The sequence below is a fragment of the Pristiophorus japonicus genome, chromosome 19 (genome assembly GCF_044704955.1).
Source record: "Pristiophorus japonicus isolate sPriJap1 chromosome 19, sPriJap1.hap1, whole genome shotgun sequence".
Lineage (NCBI taxonomy): Eukaryota > Metazoa > Chordata > Chondrichthyes > Pristiophoridae > Pristiophorus > Pristiophorus japonicus.
Window position 1 is genome coordinate 99,200,770 of NC_091995.1, and position 20,623 is coordinate 99,221,392.

General features: G+C 47.6%; 1 protein-coding gene across 3 annotated transcripts in view; it reads right to left on the reverse strand.

Annotated features, from left to right (window-relative positions):
• The window catches only part of LOC139230100 (CCR4-NOT transcription complex subunit 3-like), a 126,728-nt gene that overhangs the window by 16,509 nt on the left and 89,596 nt on the right, over positions 1 to 20,623 (reverse strand). For 2 of the 3 annotated variants that reach the window (XM_070861917.1, XM_070861916.1), the window contains 13 exons: positions 20,262 to 20,329; positions 17,744 to 17,818; positions 16,069 to 16,158; positions 14,700 to 14,828; positions 11,949 to 11,975; positions 11,760 to 11,828; positions 9,148 to 9,367; positions 7,683 to 7,825; positions 6,927 to 6,980; positions 5,934 to 6,106; positions 3,747 to 3,889; positions 2,759 to 2,867; positions 1,758 to 1,914 (listed from right to left, as the gene is read on the reverse strand). In XM_070861917.1, the coding sequence (XP_070718018.1) occupies positions 1,758 to 1,914; positions 2,759 to 2,867; positions 3,747 to 3,889; positions 5,934 to 6,106; positions 6,927 to 6,980; positions 7,683 to 7,825; positions 9,148 to 9,367; positions 11,760 to 11,828; positions 11,949 to 11,975; positions 14,700 to 14,828; positions 16,069 to 16,158; positions 17,744 to 17,818; positions 20,262 to 20,329 (1,457 nt within the window). The remainder of the gene's footprint in view (positions 1 to 1,757; positions 1,915 to 2,758; positions 2,868 to 3,746; positions 3,890 to 5,933; positions 6,107 to 6,926; positions 6,981 to 7,682; positions 7,826 to 9,147; positions 9,368 to 11,759; positions 11,829 to 11,948; positions 11,976 to 14,699; positions 14,829 to 16,068; positions 16,159 to 17,743; positions 17,819 to 20,261; positions 20,330 to 20,623) is intronic. The other variant, XM_070861918.1, reaches the window with a different exon arrangement.

Sequence of the window (20,623 nt, forward strand, 5' to 3'; positions counted from 1 at the left end):
GGGGGGGGGGGGGAGAGCAGGAGCTGGCCGTGGGAGGAGCCTTATTCACACAGCCCCAGTGAGGCCATTGGGCCAGGGCTAGGGGCTGTGTGCTTCGGGCCCCTCCCACACAGTTCGGCGCCTGGAGCTACTGCACATGCGCACCCACTGTAGCGTGCATGTGCAGAAGTCCCGGCACTGTTTTCAGCGCAGGGACCTGGCTCCGCCCCCTAAGCTCCTGCTGCGCTGCGCCGAGTGCCAGCAGGGAGGTGGAGAATACGGAGGATTTTTTTAGGCGCACTTTGTGGCGCGAAAAACGGGCGTCCAGGTCGGGACTGCGCCGTTCTAGCCGCGTGTGGAAACTTGGGCCCATAGAGAGGGAATTGTCTCAGTGACAGGAAACAGAGAGTAGGGGTGAACGGTTGTTTCTCGGACCAGAGGGAGGTGTACAGTGGCGTTCCCCAGGGTCAGTACTGGGACCACTGCTTTTCTTGATATATATTAATGACTTGAATGTGGGTGTACAGGGCACAATTTCAACATTTGCAGATGACAAAACTTGGAAGTATAGTGAACAATGAGGAGGATTGTGAGACTTCAAGAGGACATAGACAGGCTGGTGGGATGGGCAGACATGTGGCAGATGAAATTTAACACAGAAAAGTGTGAAATTATACATTTTAGTAGAAAGAACAAGGAGAGGAAATATAAACTAAAGGGTACAATCCTAAAGGGGGTGCATGAACAGAGAGACCTGGTGGTATGTGTGCACAAATCGTTGAAGGTGGCAGAGCAGGTTGAGAAAGCAGTTAAAAAAGCTTATGGGTTCCGGGGCTTCATGGAGAGGTATAGAGTACAAAAGTGTGGAAATGATGATGAACCTGTATAAAACACGGGTTCGGCCCAAACTGGAGTATTGTGCCCAATTCTGGGCACCACACTTTGGGGAGGATGTGAAGGCCTTTGAATGGGCGAAGAAAAGATTTACGAGAATGGTTCCAGGATTGAGGGACTTCAGTTACAGGGAGAGACTGGAGAAGCTGGGGTTGTTCTCCTTGGAGCAGAGAAGATTGAGAGGAGATGTGATCGAGGTGTTCAAAATCATGAGGGGTCTGGACAGAGTAGATCGAGAGAAACTGTTCCCATTGGTGGAAGAGTCAGGAACCAGAGGACACAGATTTAAGGCGATTGGCAGCAAAACCAAAGGCGATGTAAGAAAAACCTTTTTTTTTTTTTTAAACACAGCGAGTGGTTAGGATCTGGAATGCGCTGCCCGAGAGGGTGGTGGAGGCAGACTCGATCACTATTTTTGAAAGGGAGTTGGATAAGTACCTGAAATTAAAAAAAATTGCAGGGCTACGGGGAAAGGGCGGGGGAGTAGAACTGGCCGAGGTGCTCTTGCACCTTGACGGGCCGAATGGCCTTCTTCCGTGCTGTAACCGTTCTATGATTGATTCCATGATACTTGACCCATGACTCCAGCCCTCTCGATGTGCAAGCCAGTCTACACCAGGGTGAGATAAACAGGGAATGGACAGAGTAAAACCAACAGCAGGGGTGGGGGTAAGGAGATTCGATTCAGTGACAGTCAGGATGGTACTGTGGCCCCTCACAACGACACCAATGTAAAGCAGACAAGCAAGGCCTGCTCCCTCCCAGCACTCTGGTAACCAGTGGGTACCAACTCTGCGTACTTGGACTCAACAGCTTTTGTGGAAAGCAAAACTGCTTTGATGCAGCACCCCTCTCCTGGCCCCCTTCTCCCATTCTGAACATACCTTCAACTCCTGGGAGACAAACGGTAAGGGTCCATTCATCATGGCTGGTGTTGGTTTAAGATCAGTGAAGTTGGAGGCTTGTGTGTTGACCTGACTGGCTGCGAGCACTGGGATGATGTTCGCCGTGCTGACTACAGATACGCTGACTGGGTCTTTCCTGCACGACAGACATCCAATTAAACCAGATCAGAAGACTTCAACATTACACGATAACGTTATGTTAACGCCAATCTACATTAACTGGTTTGCTCATCTTATTCAGCCAGATGCCTTCCAGACATTTGTACTTTACTGACAGCAGCAGCCCTGAATCCAGCAGCAAAACTAGCGGTGTCTCAAGGAAAATAAATGTGTGAATGTTACCGGATGTGGGCAACGCTGCATTTAATGCCCCTCCTTAACAACCAAGCGGCTTTCTCGGCCACTCGGGGCACCAACAATCAGTCAGCTAGTATGTGACTGTGGTCACACATAGGCCAGAAGGGCTCCCTTCCCTGAAGGAACATTACAAGTACAATCCGGCAGCCCACGAGTTATTGATGTAGAGAATTCAATTTCACAACTTGGTGGGACTTGAACTTGTGATCTGTGGGCTACTAGCCAATCACCCCACAACAGGGCGGTGGCTGGTGTGCAATGGCCACCCCACGGTAAAGGAATTCACGCACAGGCATCTTCCATGCTTAAAATGAGTTCATCAGTCACCTGAGTACTAATTTTTAGTGTGGAAGCAAGTGATCCTCGAGCCCGAGGGACTGCCTATGATGATGATGACCCCACAACAGTCTGACCCTCTGGGCCTCCAACAATCAAACTATTGCAAAACTTTCACACACACTCATTTTTAGTGAGTGCTGATCTAATTGGGCGGGGCTGATGTGGGGACCAATGTTGGAGGGATTACTGACCCATCAGTGCAGGGAGCAACTCACCGTGTCACTGCTGCTTTTCACAGCACCACTGCAGGATATTACACAATGAGCTGGAGCTGTGGTACTCACACATTATTCTGTATGGGGGTTGTCCCACTTGGCTGGCTGTTTGTACTGGAAGGAAGACTATAGCTGTTCTGATGTTCCATGCTGTTCTCAGCAACCACTGCACTATAACCTGCAAAACACCCACAGGTGCTATTCAATATAAGCAGTACCCCAGATGTATTCAGGAGTGATGCATCACTGATGTATTTAGAAAATACAGCAAAACACGATAATACAAGTCGAGGATTTAATGTGAGCCTCGGAGCGTGTGTAACAGGATCTACACGATTACGGTGACTAGTTTACTGTTAAAGGGAATTCACCATTTATCATTTTTCATGCAAATTTTGCACTCCTAGCAATGAATGCTATAGAAAGAACTTGCATTTATATAGTGCCTTTCATTACCTCAGGATGTTCTCAAGCGCTTTAGAGCTAATGAATTACTTTTTGAAGTGTAGTCACTGTTGTAATATCGGGAAATGCGGTAGCCAATTTAAGCTCAGCAAAGTCCCACAAACAGCAATGAGATAAATGACCAGATCACCTGTTTTAGAATAAATATTGGCTTAACCCACAAATATGCCAGAGTGCTCCCACTGAGCCAAGGCACATGTTATGCAGAGATAGGGCACTCTCTGATTTGCACAGCATGGGTTAGATGCAGAGTAAAGCCACCCCCACCCTCCAACAATGCGCCTCAGTGTCAGACGGAATGCCTCCCTGAACCAGTGTGGCCGCCCTCATGACCAACCCGAGTGAGGCAACGACTCTGCCAATTCGGGCCAGCTTTGTGTTGTGGACTGAGACTATTCTAAACTGATTTGACGTGGGACCCTTGTAGTCAGCAGTCAGAAAAAGACTTTCATCCCATCAGGCTGGGCCGGGTCCCGGGGGAAAGGCCAGTGACAAACTCACTGCCACCACTCAGTCCCCGCCAATGTTACACCTCCAAGCATCAATAGTGTAACATTAAACAACCGCAGCATGAGTGGGCAGCATTACGTACTTGCAGTCCCATTTTGCTGCTTGCTGGTGGGAATGGGCACGGCATTGGCAGGTCGCGACTGGAATGAGCTGGTGGTGTTGATTGTGGTAGTTCCTGCTGCCACAGCTGCTGCATAGGCAGAGACTGAATTTGTCCCTTGCGTCCTGGAAAACAGGCACGAGTAAAACATCATTGATAAACTGCTCCTTCGAATCTGAACGAGGAAGGGCATCACAGTAACTTGCTTCTGAAATGGTCCCGAGGTTATTGACTCCACTACCCTACCCAGTCCATTCCAAACCGGATGAAGAACTCCCTGCTATCCGTATTACATTTTCCTTTGACCAGTTTAATCTTTATTCCCTTGCTTTAGTGCCACAGAAATTGAATCAATGCCTTTAAAACAAAAATAATTCTTACAACCGTGTCTACTTCTGCAAGGCCTCCTCTCAGTCAGCGCCTTTCATAGGAGCAGGAGGAGGCCATTCAGCCCCTCGAGCCTGTTTCGTCAATCAGATCATGTATCTTACACCTCGGTTCTGTAATCCTTAATACCCTTGTGTATACAAAAATCTGAAATTTTCAATTGACCCCCAGCCTCAACAGCTTTTTGGGGGGAGTTTTCCAGATTCCCACGGCCCTTTGTGTGAAGTACTTCCTGACATCACCCCCGAACGGCCTGGCTCTAATTTTAAGGTTATGCCCCCTTGTTGTGGCTGAAGAGACCCGGTTTGGCCAGCCTCTGCTCACAGCTCAGTGCTCGGACACTGGAGGAGTCAGTGTTGCACGTGTGAACGTTCAAAATAATTCTATTCAAACAATGATAAACCCAGTCAGCCTCTGGGACCTCATGGCATGGGTGTGAGCATCAGCCTCTGGCCTTCAGATTACATCTTAGAAGTTTCAGGAAGTTTAAAAACTACAGCAAAATATTGCTACAATCCCAAACATTTACCTCCTCTAGGCCACTTCTTGTTCCTCCAAAAGCCATTTTGACTTTGTTTCTGATGGGAATCAGATCGTGAATTATTTTAGTGAAGAATTGATGCAGTCATCAAAGCCTCTCCTACAGGGGGGGAGGGGGGGGGGGCACACCACACCACACCATCAGGGCAGGAAGAAAGGATGTCGGGCTGAGGTTACACAGGTACACATCTGAACCATCATTCCGAAGCAGAGTTCAAACATTCCCAAAGAAAATGACTGTGACTGGGCCTGAAATCCCATTAATTAAACCAGAAGACGCCATGCACCAAGCAGCTATTTCACACTCGCCTTCTCTCAGACAACAAGGAATCCAACTATCCCCCAGAAGGATTAGCAGCACAAACTATACAAGCACAGTTTACAATTCATTCCTTTCTCTCCCCCTTATTGGATCTCTGGCCACGTTTCACTGACCAATAGGAGGGTGGGCTGACAGGCTTTCTGCAAATGTTGCTGCAGCCATCCTACAGAAAGCGGGTGGAAGGAGCACCGGCTGACTGCGGCTCTTGGGAAAGCACACGGGGTTCCCCATGGCATCTCCCAGCACACAGGGACTCAGCGTGTAAAACCCCGGTGTGAACGTCGCAACACTCCCCGAGTGAGGCACAGACCACGAGCTCCCGTTCAATCAGCCTGAAAATACTCATCAAAATACACTCCGACTGCACCACTGAGAATCTCTCCCATCTCGGACTCCTTGTGGTGTCCTTGAAGCTGCCAATTTAGTGCAGAGTAGTGGCTGGCTCTGCGCTGTGGGCCCAGTTATACCTGGAAAGCTGGTCGGGACCACACTCTGGGCTCATTTCTACCAGGAACTGCAGTCTGAAGGAGGAAAGATGACCAGGGTACCAGGAGAACGTGCTTTGAACAGTGCCATGGGATCTTAACGCCCAATCACCAGACTAGACGGGGCCCCGAATTAACGTCTCACCCGAAGGACAACATGCCTTCCGATGGCTTGACCTCCGACATGCAGCACTGGAGTGTCGGCCTAGATTATTGGCCAAACTGAACTGAAGTGAACCCACCATGGAGCCAGACATGGGGGCTCTGTTCTTTACTATAATGGAGCGCTGACTCCCTAGTGGCCCTTGTGCACTGTACCAAACTCGTGTTAAAGAATAAGATATTTTATACTACTGAAGTACAAAGGATGCTACGAAAAGGGTTAAACTCATTCCTAAATGCCCGTGCTGGGGCAGGGCGAGGTGCTGTACTTACAGAGAGTAGCTCTTGCTGGACTGCAGCAACTTATTTCCCCCGTTACTGGAGCCGTTCGAGGGTAGGGTTGGTGTTTTTGTGCTGTTCAACCCCTGCACACTCTGGGAAATAGAAATGGATGGAGGGAGATTGTTACCATGGTGAGCCTTGCTGCCAAGAACCTTTGCAGGGGACTGAGGGTGGAAGAGAGAGCAGAAAAGTTGTGTGAATACAAGGCAAGTAGGAAGGAAGGAGAAAGAACATTTCACTCTCAGATCTTTCCCGACCACTTTTCCCTGGCTCTGTACTTGCTTAAAAAGTTGTTAATCTCTGATGAAAGGTCATCGACCTAAAACATAAATGGTGTTTCTCTCCCCACAGATGCTGCCTGATCAGCATTTTATGTTTTTATTTCAAACTCCCAGCATCAGCAGTATTTTTGTTAAAGGCGGGTTGAATTATACAGACAATGAGAAAACAGGGAACATCGGAAGTTCACGACCCCAGCGCTGCAGTCTACACCGTCTGGTAACGGCAGAAACCGGGCAAGTCCCGATGGTCACTGCAGGCTCTCAGAGCGGGGGAGTTTCAGCCCGTGTGGGACAGGGGAGGGAGCACTTGCACATTCTGATCCACAGCTCCCCGCACTGCAAACTCTGAGCATTAGGCAGTGAGGAGAAGGTGGCAGATTTCTCGAGGACAGAGGAAGAATAAATGCAAACTGCCCATGGTTAATGAGCTGCTGCAGGAAAAGCTACTGTCCCCGCCTGATCCCTTGGCCAAGAAGCCGTGAGCTGCTGGCGAAATAAAAGGCTACAGTTACCCTGCACTCTGGCCCAGTAACACCAGGAGTTTTGGTTGGGATGGGAGAATGGAATAATCACTCTGTGAATGACCCACTCTACACTGCACAGCTTGCTCTCCCGAAGCTGCAGCCTATATGCAATGCACAAGATGGGGCTCGAGCTGGACTTGATGGTAAACAATTTAAACTTCCTCGAAAAGCAAACTAACCATGCTCATCTCGCTGTCTGACCTACTCCGTTTCCGCTCCTCTTCATGATTTTCCTGCAAATAAGAAGCATTTCAAAATTAGCACTTAGTCATCGTTAAGAAGCTCAACACCATAGTGATTCCATGGGTCCCTGTACCCGTTATATACAAATAAAGCTACACAGAGCAGGATACTCCCAAGTTCCATCCGTATGGTGGAGGCGTTTCAAGATTCTCCATGCTGGAGGAAGATCAGGCTTGGCCATGATAGGCTCACAATCCAACGATGTCCTGACTCACGAGAGTGCCGATTTGGGCGAGGTCCTGGCAGACCATTGCTGCCTGCAGAAGCACATCCCAGCGCAGGAGAGCAGAGGAAAACCCTGCTCAAAATAGCAATTCTAAATTAAAATGAAGCAAATGGATCTTACAACATTACATTGGGAACCAATACCTGATCAGCATCCTACACAGAATAATGACTGCAAAGGCTGGTCGCTTCATTGGCATCATAGCTTCACCCATCAGCAGATCAGATGCCATGATCTAGAAACATGGCGTAACCCAGTGAGGTGCCAAAGGTCTTATGGTACATGCCGTGATCAGGTCAGCATAAAGTAATTAATTACTATACTGGTCAGGGCCCAGGGCAGCATTCCCACCTATTCCCTACACGGGCACCATCTGACTGGTCAGTGTACGACGTGTTCTCCTTTTTAAGATGGATCCGTCTATTTGTATTGCCAAATTTAGCATGAAGGACATATGATTACTCACCAGGGACTGGTTGGCTGGACTGAGGGGTACAGGAGAACTCGAGGTGGTTGAGGTGGGAGTGCTGTTACACTGGTTAAAAAGCTCATCTTCCACATTGCTGTTGCTGTTACTCGCTGGTGATGTTGCCATTATTGATGTTTGTGCTGGAAAAATGGAGTGAAGTCCATTAAAACCAGAAGGTATAATTGGTCAGACTCATGTCCATCCCCAACAAGGCATAGTAATCCGACAGGAGCAGAGTAGGAAGGGTGTGACTCCCTCCTAACTCAGCATTGTTGGCCTGCCTCCCTCCCCTCAGTCCCCAGGGCTAAATGAATAGCACCTGAAGCTTGCTGGAAGCTGCTCACCAATTTACATGTTCCACACCAGCTTTGCTCCAAGTCTCTGCCCTGATTGGAAGCAGGACTCAGCTGCAATGAGTAACGATGGTTAGTTTGGCAGTGACACTCTACAGCAGCCAATCACAGTGCTGCACTCAATACTTTGCATAAACCAGCTAAAGTATCCAATTCAGACTCCTGTTCTATCACAGGCTGAGCTCAGACTTTGGTCATTCATGAGCTTATTTCTGCCTTCAGGTCACAACTTTCATCCTCCACTATCTGCGAGGACTATTGTAACCGTCATTGTAACATCAGCCTTGAAATTAATTAATTGTTCTAAACAGCTACCTAGCCATTTGTTGACCAGAATATTAATGAGCACTTGTGTTAACTACAGCACCTTTATCCCCAAACCTTTATCATCCTGTCCATTCAACCACTATCCAACTCAGCTTATTCAGTAATAAACTCTTCAGTTTAAACAGATATGACCGTACATTTTCCAATAGCACACTCTGCTTACTCTATCTGTCTGATGTACATCTGTCAACCCCTTGAATTTATATGCCTTGGCTTGCTACTCCAGCTGTTATCACTTGCTTGCTCCCCGAGAGACAGCACAAGGCCACAGAGTATTTCCGAGCCTCACTATTCATCTTGAAACAACGATCTATTTTAATCCACTGCAATGTAATGAGCTCCAGCCTACAGCTGGGATCAACAGGAGCCACTTTATTCAGCGTGATTATGGAGCACCACATCTTTAGTTGAGTATTGGCCTTGGAACTCACCAGTAACCATCGCTTATTCATCCTAAACCGTTGGCTACCAGCTCCACCGACAACAAGGAATGTTTTCTGTTCATTTTACATGGTTCACAGGAGTATAAAATATACCAAACCCCTTCAACAACGAACAATATTCTTTGAAGGAGTGAACTCCAATTGAAACCGTTCCAAATCGAGCAGGTGGGGACACCTCACAAAGTCTTCCTAAAGGGAGGGGCTTAACACACACTGCTTCACCAAGCAGTGCATGCCTCCCATTGGCTAGTATAAAGTAGCTTTGCCATTGGTTATAGACAAGCCACCTGACATGCAGCCCGTGGGAGATAAAGTGGAGCAAAATGAGAATATTCTTACCTATATCCTCAAGATCAAGGTCATCGTATAAAAACTCATTTTCTTTAAAGTCCGGGTCCTGAGAGGAATCAACATAATATTCAACATCGTCTTTGATCTTCTTAATCTGGTCCACTTCTATCGTGCTGTTGTCTAACATGCGCAGCAGAGTTTCCAGCATTTTAATGTGGTACCTGTGCCTCTCGATGTGTTGTTTCAGTTCTTCGAGCCTGTCCTGTTTCTGCAGAAAGATTTCACGGGTTAGATAAAGGGCTGAGCAATCAGGTCAGAATTAAAACTCACTCTTTTTAATCAAACTCAAAAGTGGCTAATCATTAGCGGCCTTCAATTATTATTTCAAGATTAGCGCACATTTACACATTTTATATCAGGGATGAGAGACTGGCAAAATACAATGAGGTTCAATTAGTCCATGGATTATGATTCAGAATGTGTAATATAGAAAGGACTTGCATTTAAATTGCTTTTCATGTCCTTTAGTTGCTAATTTAGTTGCTTTTACTGTGCTTTTATGGGCAAACGCAGAAGCTAATTTGTACAAGGCAAGATCCCACAAACAGCAGTGAGATGAATGATCAGTTAATCTGCTTTGGAGCTGTTAGTTGAAGGAGGAATATTGGCCAGGACACTGGAAGAAATCCCTACTCTTCTTCAAAAAAGGGCCATGGAATATAAAATGCTGTTTAATGTCTCATCCAGAATACAGCACCTCTGACATGCCAGTACTGCCCTGAAGTGTCAGCCTGGATTATGTGCTCAAGGCCTGGATCAGGCTTTGAACCCATGACCTGAGTCAAAGGTGAGAGTGCCACCAACTGTGCCAAGCTGACACAGCCTCAAATCCACAACATATTCCTGCTTCACAGGGGGTTTCTGACAGGGAACCCTGGGCGAGGCCCTACGCACCTCTGTGAACAATCCTCTGTTGCTTGGCTGCCATGCAGAAATGTCACGTTGCACCTTTTAAAGTGGGTCTGACATACCAAACAGTATGTACAGCAATCACAATGCTCACCTAAAAGCTGTTTGAAAACACATTCATTAAAGTACTGCAGTAAATAAAAGTCTCATAAAGAAAATTTTAAGACTCTTTTAACAATAGTTTTGCTGATAGTCTTAATTAATGCAATCAATAATAACAACTTGCATTTATATAGCGCCTTTAGCGTGGGAAAACACCCCACGGTGCTTCAGAGACACAATCAGACAAAAATGGACACCAAAACAAAGGAGGGTGACCAAATGATTCATCAAAGAGATGGGTTTTTAAGTGAGAGAGAGATAGGAGGTGGAGGGGTTTAGGTAGGGGCGTCAGAACACAAGACCATGAAGGGCGAAGGCACGGCAACCAATGGGAGGGGGAGATTGCACAAAAGGCCAGAGTCAGAGGATCAGAGAGCTCGGGGACGGGGGATTGCAGTATTAGAGAAGGTTGAGATAGGGAGGGTCAAGCATGAAGGATGGGAATTATAAACATGAGGCATTGGGGGACCAGGAGCTAAAGTAGGGCGGCTAGGGCGATGGGTGAGCAAGCGTGTTGAGGGATAGGATATGGGCAGCAGAGTTTCGAATCAGCTAGTTTATGGAGGCTGGAGGATGGGAGGACAATACTGGAATAGCTAAGTCTGGAGATGATTCAGTGGCAGATGGGCGATGTTACGGAGGTGGAGGGAGAGTATTCGTGGTCAGAAGCTCAGCTTTGGGTTGAATAGGATGCCGAGTTTGCAAACAATCTGGTTCAGTCTGAGACAATGGTCGGGAAAGGGGGGGATTGAAGTCGGTGACAAGGGATGGAGTTTATGGCAGGGACCGAAGACTTTGGCTTCAGTCTTCCCAATGTTTAACTGGAAGAAATTGTGGTGCATTAACAATACATTCTTGTGGCAACTATCACTTGCTGAATAAACATAAAATACCGATAATTAACATGACCAGGGTGAACAAGGTGAAGAATACTGGAGATGGGAAGTGAATGAACAGCAAGCCTGGTAAGTTCAACATTCTCACAATAGGCATTTGTACATAGGGTTTTACAGTAACAGGCATGAGACGTATACACAGAGTTTTACAGTAACAGGCGCATGAGATGTATACACAGGGTTTTACAGTAACAGGCGCATGAGATGTATACACAGGGTTTTACAGTAACAGGAAGTTGAGATGTATACACAGGGTTTTATAGTAACAGGAAGTTGTGATGTATACATGGGGTTTTACAGTAACAGGAAGTTGAGATGTATACACAGGGTTTTATAGTAACAGGAAGTTGTGATGTATACATGGGGGTTTACAGTAACAGGAAGTTGAGATGTATACACAGGGTTTTACAGTAACAGGAAGTTGAGATGTATACACAGGGTTTTATAGTAACAGGAAGTTGTGATGTATACATGGGGTTTTACAGTAACAGGAAGTTGAGATGTATACACAGGGTTTTACAGTAACAGGAAGTTGAGATGTATACACAGGGTTTTATAGTAACAGGAAGTTGTGATGTATACACGGGGTTTTACAGTAACAGGAAGTTGTGATGTATACACGGGGTTTTACAGTAACAGGCATGTAGTCAGGGCTGTGCCTGTGGGCTGAGTATGAAAGCACTTCATTCTTACCTCTTTTTCACCCTTCTTTTTCCTCGTCACTGCTGACAAAGTTTCCATTTCACTTTCAAAGAGATCGACCTGGGAACAGCAAGATGATTACCTTCACTGATCTACATGGCATAGAATGAGGCTAAAAAAATCAACTTTAATTTCTACGCTAAAGAACATTTCCAAATAAAGTAAACTCTGGGGACTCACCTGCATATTTAACGTGTCTATCGTATTCTGAAATGGAAGAAGACAGATCATGAAAAAAATAGGTGCATACAATTCATTTGAATCACTTTCGAAATGTCAAGATTTGATATATTTTGCTCACAAGACTGCTTGTCTTCAAAGAGCCCTGGGTGTTAGACGGTGTTGGGGCATGGAGAGGGGACAGGAGCAGCTCATGCTGTCAATCTGCCGTTGGGCCATCAGTCAGTGGGGACATATCTGCCACACTGTCGTAACAAAGCACTATCCCAACACCCCAGCAAGGCATGGACCACCACAAATGGAATCAGTGGACTGGAGGCCAATAAGCCTCTGACCCTCCAATCCCTGGTTCGTGGAGTTAGTGTCTTAAACTTGCCATTTCTTTTGAGCTATATTGCTTTTAACAGTTCCAGCTATTTGGAAGGTATAGAACAATGACACGGACCATTTAACTGTGAGTCTGTCACACTGTTGATAGAACTCCTGCTAGGCCAGGCTTCAGATCCCAAGAAATTCCACGACAGTTGCAGGCACCTGAATACACCCCAAACCTTCCCCCGGCCCCTGACTGATATTCCATTCCCACATCCTTTGTACACACCCTCTTTCCTGGTCGCTGCCCTCTGCAGCTGTACTTGTGGGAAGACACAGCGTGGCTGTTTTCCAGTGAGTGAACCCATCGGTGGAGACCTCCTGAGTAACAGCAGCAAAGAGAGTGCCCGGGGTGACAGTGTTGCTGCATTGCCTGCATCAGCAGCATTTGCAACGGGGCCTGCGCATAAACAACAACTTACATTTACATAGCGCCTGTAAACGTAGTAAAACGTCCCAGGCGGTTGGGAGGTAACATTAATTAGGTGGGAGAAATGTACACTGCAAGGAAATAATAATTAATAAAGGAAATCAAGGATAAATTAAACTGAAATGCAAAAGGGAGCAACTCTCATAAAATAGTACCAATGGAGAATAAAAATGAATTAAAAAAAAATATATATATAAAAAAATAAATGAAGAGAAAGCAAAGGTGAGAATATGGCAGTGTTCCCGGCGAGGTGGGAGTTCGCGACTCACCACTGACTCTCTCTCTCTTTCACCGGTGAGGCGGGAGTCCGCGACTCACCACTGACTCTCTCTCTCTCTCTCTCTCTCTTTCACCGGTGAGGCGGGAGTCCGCGACTCACCACTGACTCTCTCTCTCTCTCTTTCACCGGCGAGGCGGGAGTCCGCGACTCACCACTGACTCTCTCTCTCTCTCTTTCACCGGCGAGGCGGGAGTCCGCGACTCACCACTGACTCTCTCTCTCTCTCTCTCTCTCTTTCACCGGTGAGGCGGGAGTCCGTGACTCACCACTGACTCTCTCTCTCTCTCTTTCACCGGTGAGGCGGGAGTCCGTGACTCACCACTGACTCTCTCTCTCTCTCTTTCACCGGTGAGGTGGGAGTCCGCGACTCACCACTGACTCTCTCTCTCTCTCTCTCTCTCTTTCACCGGTGAGGCGGGAGTCCGTGACTCACCACTGACTCTCTCTCTCTTTCACCGGCGAGGCGGGAGTCCGTGACTCACCACTGACTCTCTCTCTCTTTCACCGGCGAGGTGGGAGTCCGTGACTCACCACTGACTCTCTCTCTCTCTCTTTCACCGGCGAGGCAGGAGTCCGTGACTCACCACTGACTCTCTCTCTCTCTCTTTCACCGGCGAGGCGGGAGTCCGTGACTCACCACTGACTCTCTCTCTCTCTCTTTCACCGGTGAGGCAGGAGTCCGTGACTCACCACTGACTCTCTCTCTCTCTCTTTCACCGGCGAGGCGGGAGTCCGTGACTCACCACTGACTCTCTCTCTCTCTCTTTCACCGGCGAGGTGGGAGTCCGTGACTCACCACTGACTCTCTCTCTCTCTCTCTCTCTCTTTCACCGGTGAGGCGGGAGTCCGTGACTCACCACTGACTCTCTCTCTCTCTCTTTCACCGGTGAGGCAGGAGTCCGTGACTCACCACTGACTCTCTCTCTCTCTCTTTCACCGGCGAGGTGGGAGTCCGTGACTCACCACCGACTCTCTCTCTCTTTCACCGGCGAGGCGGGAGTCCGCGACTCACCACTGACTCTCTCTCTTTCACCGGCGAGGCGGGAGTCCGTGACTCACCACTGACTCTCTCTCTCTCTCTTTCACCGGCGAGGCGGGAGTCCGTGCCTCACCACTGACTCTCTCTCCCTCTCTCTTTCACCGGCGAGGCGGGAGTCCGCGACTCACCACTGACTCTCTCTCTCTCTCTTTCACCGGCGAGGCAGGAGTCCGTGACTCACCACTGACTCTCTCTCTCTCTCTTTCACCGGCGAGGCGGGAGTCCGTGACTCACCACTGACTCTCTCTCTCTCTCTTTCACCGGCGAGGCAGGAGTCCGTGACTCACCACTGACTCTCTCTCTCTTTCACCGGCGAGGCAGGAGTCCGTGACTCACCACTGACTCTCTCTCTCTTTCACCGGCGAGGTGGGAGTCCGCGACTCACCACTGACTCTCTCTCTCTTTCACCGGCGAGGCAGGAGTCCGTGACTCACCACTGACTCTCTCTCTCTCTTTCACCGGCGAGGCTGGAGTCCGTGACTCACCACTGACTCTCTCCTCTCTCACCGACGGTGCGCTGAGTTGTGGGAGCAGCAGGTGGTCTGTAGCTGGCCTGAACTGTGCCAGCACTGATGCAGCAAACAGCACTGTGCCTCTGGAAGGTATGTGGACTGCACTGCCTTCACTTACCGTCAGCCATTGACAGATCTCTTCCTTTTCCTTCTGTGCCGGATCCACCTTCGTCGCTGATCCCAGCCCTTCTTTAGAATAGGCTTTGGTCTTTGTTTCTCTCTCCACTATCTTGAACCTTTCCATTTGCTTTGTAGAAAAGATTTAAATACTTGAACCGCAAAACTTTAGAGACTTAAAAATCGCAGTCTGCATTCTCTACAGCCTAGCCCCGCTCGCTTGCTCTGATCAAACCTCCTTCAGCTGACCAAGACAGGCCACAGACTCCTCCGTGACTGGCTGACAGGAGCTACACTCGCGGCGAGGGGGACAGCCTTCCTTTTCTCCCTCTCTCGGGTGGAAGACTCAATAATCACAAAGCAACACAGGAGAGCTGACCAAACTCCCAATAACTGAGGCCGGCAGGTTCGAGGGTCAGGATGGCCCAGCACTCAAACCTGGAACCTCCGGATAATGCGGGAAGTGCACAAAGCCCATTCAGGCCCCGCCTGTACTGGACTAAAACCCTCGGCACAGATACGTCAATTATCATCATCACTGTAACACGTCAAACTAATAACTTCCTTCAGTAAAGAGTAAGCGTTAAAATGCATGCAGAAATAAAAGAATTAACAGTCATAGTTAAGGCCATCAATGTTCAGCATTCAGTCATGTCATGCACGCACATCTTTGCTGTCAGTACTCAGCAGCCATGTGTTTTTCTGGGTATTTTTCACACTTTCACTGAGATCTACAATAAAACCACAATCTCCCTTGTTTCAGTTTCCATTTTGATTTCCTTCACTGTATATTATATGAAAGTGCCGGAACAAGTCTGTATGATTCTGCAGAGAATAGGCAAGAAGTGGGGTTTTGAGCTATGTTAAATAGGGCAGTGGGGAAATCGCACAAAATGTGGCCCAGTATTACAGAAGATAGTGAAGCACAACACGATCCGTTAGCAGACTAGGCAGCAGAACCAAAGGGAAGGTATTTGCCCGCAACAGCAGAAAAGCGAGGACAGAATGTACAATGTTCAGGGCAGACAGAAAGCAGCAGATTTTCTGGTTGGTGCTGTGCTCATTTCAATGCTTAGTGCATCACACCAAATGTAATACCTGCGTTAAAACTGTGCAGAGAGGAATTTGGTCAGCGCCAACCATCCAGTCCACCCCTTCCTGTTTGATGTACACGAGAATCAGAGCAAAGCAACAGGAAGACCTGGTGGGAAATGACTTGAGTATTGGGAGTGGAGTAAGGACATGCTGTACAGAACATGTGATGTCAGCGTGGTACACAATGGTTTCAGGAGGTACTACAAATGATGCGATAGAGCGAACAGGTGCTGTACAGCGCAGCGACACTGCAAGCGTGCAGTGCGGTACATTACCGTTTCAATGAGTTTCCGGTTTTCTTGTAGTTGCCTCTTGTCTTTGATTTCGTTGGAGGCCACCCATGTCTTTATTTGGTCTCGCAACCTCTGCAGAGACAGAAGAGCACAAACTTAAACCAATGAAATAGGACGTGTTGGTTCTGTATCGGAACCAATATTGATCGTGGGCCTGCCGGAGAAACCCAATGTCCATGTGGGCGCCGCATCAGGACTTTAAAGCTTAACACAAATCCGATCAAACTGCTTTGGATCCAGCACTGCGGGATGACACTTCGCTACTGGCTTGACTTCTTAAAAGTTTCCTGATTTGTATTTTTGTTTGAATGCCAATAATTCCCTCTGCAAACGTGTTAAACATTCACAGATATTTCTGCTGTGCTGTTTCAATGTCGCCAGTATCCCATTTATTTTAATGCAGACAGTGGGAATTCAACTCAAAAATACAGCAGCTCCTCTCGTTCAGTTAAACATGACAGACATATTTAAAAAGAGCAGGATTTCATGAACCAAAACCATTTCTGTGATGTCAGATTTCCCTCTGTCCTGTGTAACCACCGACTATGAGAGCCAGCATCAATTTGGAAAGGGTTCATATGGATTCAAGCATGAGAAAGGTTTCCTCAAACTCTACGTTTTATTCTACTCTTTGATGCAAGGGAAGTTACACGAGAAGCTGAAATTGGATTAGTGATATGGTATGACCCAAAATTCATTTGTTCCATCATACTATATTCAAAAGATCGTCCAGTCATTATCTGACCTGTTCATCACATACATCTCCAAATCGATTCTAACTCCTGGGAATAATGTGACCTGCCAGCGAGTGGCTTCAACACACCAGGGCAAGGCCAACAATGCTGCAAACGCAGCACCTCAGCAAAACTCATCAGCCACTGATACACATGAAGACAGAGTCTGAGAGAGAGAGAGGACAGAATGGTGGCGAGTCTGTTCTGTTGTGTCACAATTCACAGCTTCTGGCAAAGGTCAAGCCATTCATACTCTTATCAGAACTCTGACTCTCTGCAACACTCTAACCCAGCAATCCAGTTTGTGATGTAGACAGTGGGTTGCCTCACCGCTGAGCTCTCCTGTCAGCTCTTCCTCCTCGTTCATCGTTATCAGCATCGCTGAGCAGCGTAAAGGTGCCACTTGGTATTGTGCAACAGGAAGAGAATACGAGATGACATCTATTTCAGGTGAAAAGCGAGCGTTTCACTGAGCCAGCTTGTCATCCCAACTCATCGCTGATTTTGTTGGGATCTTGCTCTGCACAGAACAGCTGCTGCATTTACCTATACACCTTTGTATGTGAAGAGCGGGAAGGATTCTGAAAGTAGCAGAGTCTCACAGCGGCCGCATAATGTAACCTTCTCTGACATGCAGGTTGGAAGTGACGGTACCAAATTTGTTTGGGGGGGAAAAAAATAATCTTTTCCATTGAGCCACGCACAAGCTTTTAGCTGCAGAGATCAGCTGAGTAAATGCACAGTCCGTCTACTCACACTAGTGATCTCCATTCTTTAGTCATGGGGTGCAGAACCAAATCCTGTGACCACCAGAGAGGGCAGGAAACAAGAGAGAGGGCAGCCTGCACACTACTGCGCCTAGTGGAATCGCATCACTCTGCGAATCAGCAGAATTAAAGCCTCTGCTTTGGGTCTATTCTCACCTGTAGTTTCTTAATTTCTTTCTTCAGGTCAGCTTCGTATTTCTCCTTCTGATTTGCGTTTGCTGCGCTGTGAACCTGATTACAAGAAGACTCCATTAGGTCACTGCTCACATAGCTCTCAGTGCTGCGTGTCACTAGCTCAGCGTTTGTGTTTGCTCTAGGAACTAGGAACAGCTAAACAGCAGCCTCGATAACCCAGGTCATGCCTTTAAGGCTCTGCTTGGAGAAGATCACCCACCTTCCCTGAACGAAGTGTTGCATTGGCTGACACAGTTTCTTGTGTTTGAGTCTGTGCTGCAGTTAAATAAAACCTCAGCAAGCATATTTAAGAAATTGAGTTCAAAAGAATTTGAGTGCTTCAGTAATGGCTAATTTCCCTTTTAACAAATATTTAGTTCAACACTTTCCAGCTGGGCTTCCCGGCCATCACCCCAACCCCCCCACACTCACACAGCAGGCCCTCTAACTGACACTAAGCTGCCCAGACGGACATCATTTACTGTGTTGGGGAGCTCACTTAACCGTCACTACACTGTGAGCACGCCGCCTTGTATCAACGGTGCATCAGTGCTCCCTTTGCTGATTATTTCACTAACTCTGTGGTGTAAACTGCCAATACCCTCTGTGCCTGACAGCTGGATTTAGATGATCTCACTGCCTTAATGCTTAGAAGGAGCATTTCTTATGATATCCATAACCCATGGTTTCCCCAACGATGGCAATAAAGGCCACCCAATGAACGGGATCCCAGTATTTATAACCCTCGATGTGGCTTTGCCCGAGCTGCCCTTCACTATCACTTGCCTGCCTTTACTTCAGTGTTGTTTGTGGGGTTTTTGTACACTGTACGGGACAGAAGAGGGCAGACTTCATTCCACACCAGGCATTATCTTCATCTGCAGCTGGACGGACATAAACTCAGAACACTGAAAATTGTGAGGATTTGGGAAATTACTTCAGTTCGCAAGTAAAAAATAAAATCATCAGGAATCATATTATGTGCAAATTATACAAGAGAGAGTTTAAAAAAGGGGAAGGAACCTTAGAATATCATAGTACAGTAAGATAAAGCTGTGAGTCACTGGTCAAGGACCACATACAATCAGTTCTGCAGCCCAGGGGCCGTCTGCAGGAAGGCCACATCAACATTTAAACAGCAGTTTATAGACGATTAAACGGCGACAAACAAAATGTCCTTTTAAGAAAGCAAACCTTTAATTCTATTCCTTTTGCCCTCAGATCTCATAATCTCACCGTCATTGGGTAAGGTCCCACACGTCAATGTCAAGTCCAGGTGGGGAAGGGGGAAGTAAGAAGAATGAATGAACAGAGTAGAGATTTAAGAGAAATAGGAAAAAAAGGGCCAGGAGAAATGGAAGACGGGGGATGAAGAAAACCCGGACTCTCCAATGTGTGCCCTTTTTGCCCTCTAAGCGCAATATTTGATCATCACAGGGCAACTGCGGAATCTAACGGGGGAACAGTACTAGCGACAGGACTGGGATACTCTATGGGGTTTCAGGCCATCGCCAGTTTGTCACTCGGCAAGTTAAACTTGGCTGAAATCCACACCAGCTCATGATATCTAGATACAGCCAAATTTCCTTTTTACAGCCACACAAGAGGTTCCTTTAAACAGGGTCCTGGCCAGCCCCCATCCTTCCCTCCACCTTCAGTATTCAGTTTTGTTTCTTTAATGAAAAATGTCTCCTATGTGCTATTTTAATTCCTTATTTTTTTGCAACAAACAAAAGAATTCATATCTTGCACCTTAGTGTTACAGGACAAAAAGTACAGACAATGCTGCGCCTGTGGCTTGCCTAAGTGGTTATTCGTCAAAATCAAATATTTATTAAAATTAAAATTTCAGTCTTTCACAAAGCATAACCTGAGAAGCAGGGACAGAGGTGACGGGGAGAGACAGAGGTGACGGGGCGAGACAGAGGTGACGGGGAGAGAGACAGTGACGGGGAGAGACAGAGGTGGCGGGGAGAGACAGAGGTGACGGGGAGAGACAGAGGTGACGGGGAGAGACAGAGGTGACGGGGAGAGAGACAGTGACAGGGAGACGGAGTGACAGGGAGACGGAGTGACAGGGAGACGGAGTGACAGGGAGACGGAGAGACGGGGGGGGGGGGGGGGTAGAGAAACCGGGGGGGAAGATGGGGGTGGAGAAGGGGGGGGGGGGCAAGATGGGGGGGGGAGACGGGGGGAGAGGAGAGACGGCGGGGGTGGGGGCGAGAGACGGTGGGGGGGAGACAAGGGCGGGGGCGGAGACTGGGGAGGGGGGGATACGGGGGGGGGGGGAACAGGGGGGAGGGGAACAGAGGGATGAGGATGAGAGTGCAGTGTGAGATGGAAAAGCTTTAATAATAGTTTGGTCCTAGTTTGAAGATAGTTTGGCATGGAAATGATCGCAGGCGAGCAGCGAAGGAGTGTATCAGTCTGTGACTATCCCAGAGGACCCTGATCTCAACCTGCTACAAGAAAGGAAGCAGCCAGCTTTTACCAACTCTACCTTTTGCCAGATGTCTTCGAAGGTTTCTACACCCTCACTGACTTTCTTCAGACAGCGGTCAATTTCCCCTGCAGGACAGCAAATTGAAGGAATTAACGTTTCTTTTGAATTGCTGTGTCCATTTGGTAATGGCCAATTAATTTTAATTAACCTTAAAACTGATGGAAAATCTCGAGAAAGAAACCCCATCTCCAAACAAACCCTTAAAGAATGCAGTCGGATAAACACACAGCATCATTCTGAGGGTGCAATGACTCATTGTAATCACAGAACAGCATTGATGGACATTCGGAAAGTTTATAAACACAAGCATTATACGGTCCATCCCCGGGCAAGACATGGTGTTACACCACATGCCTCTT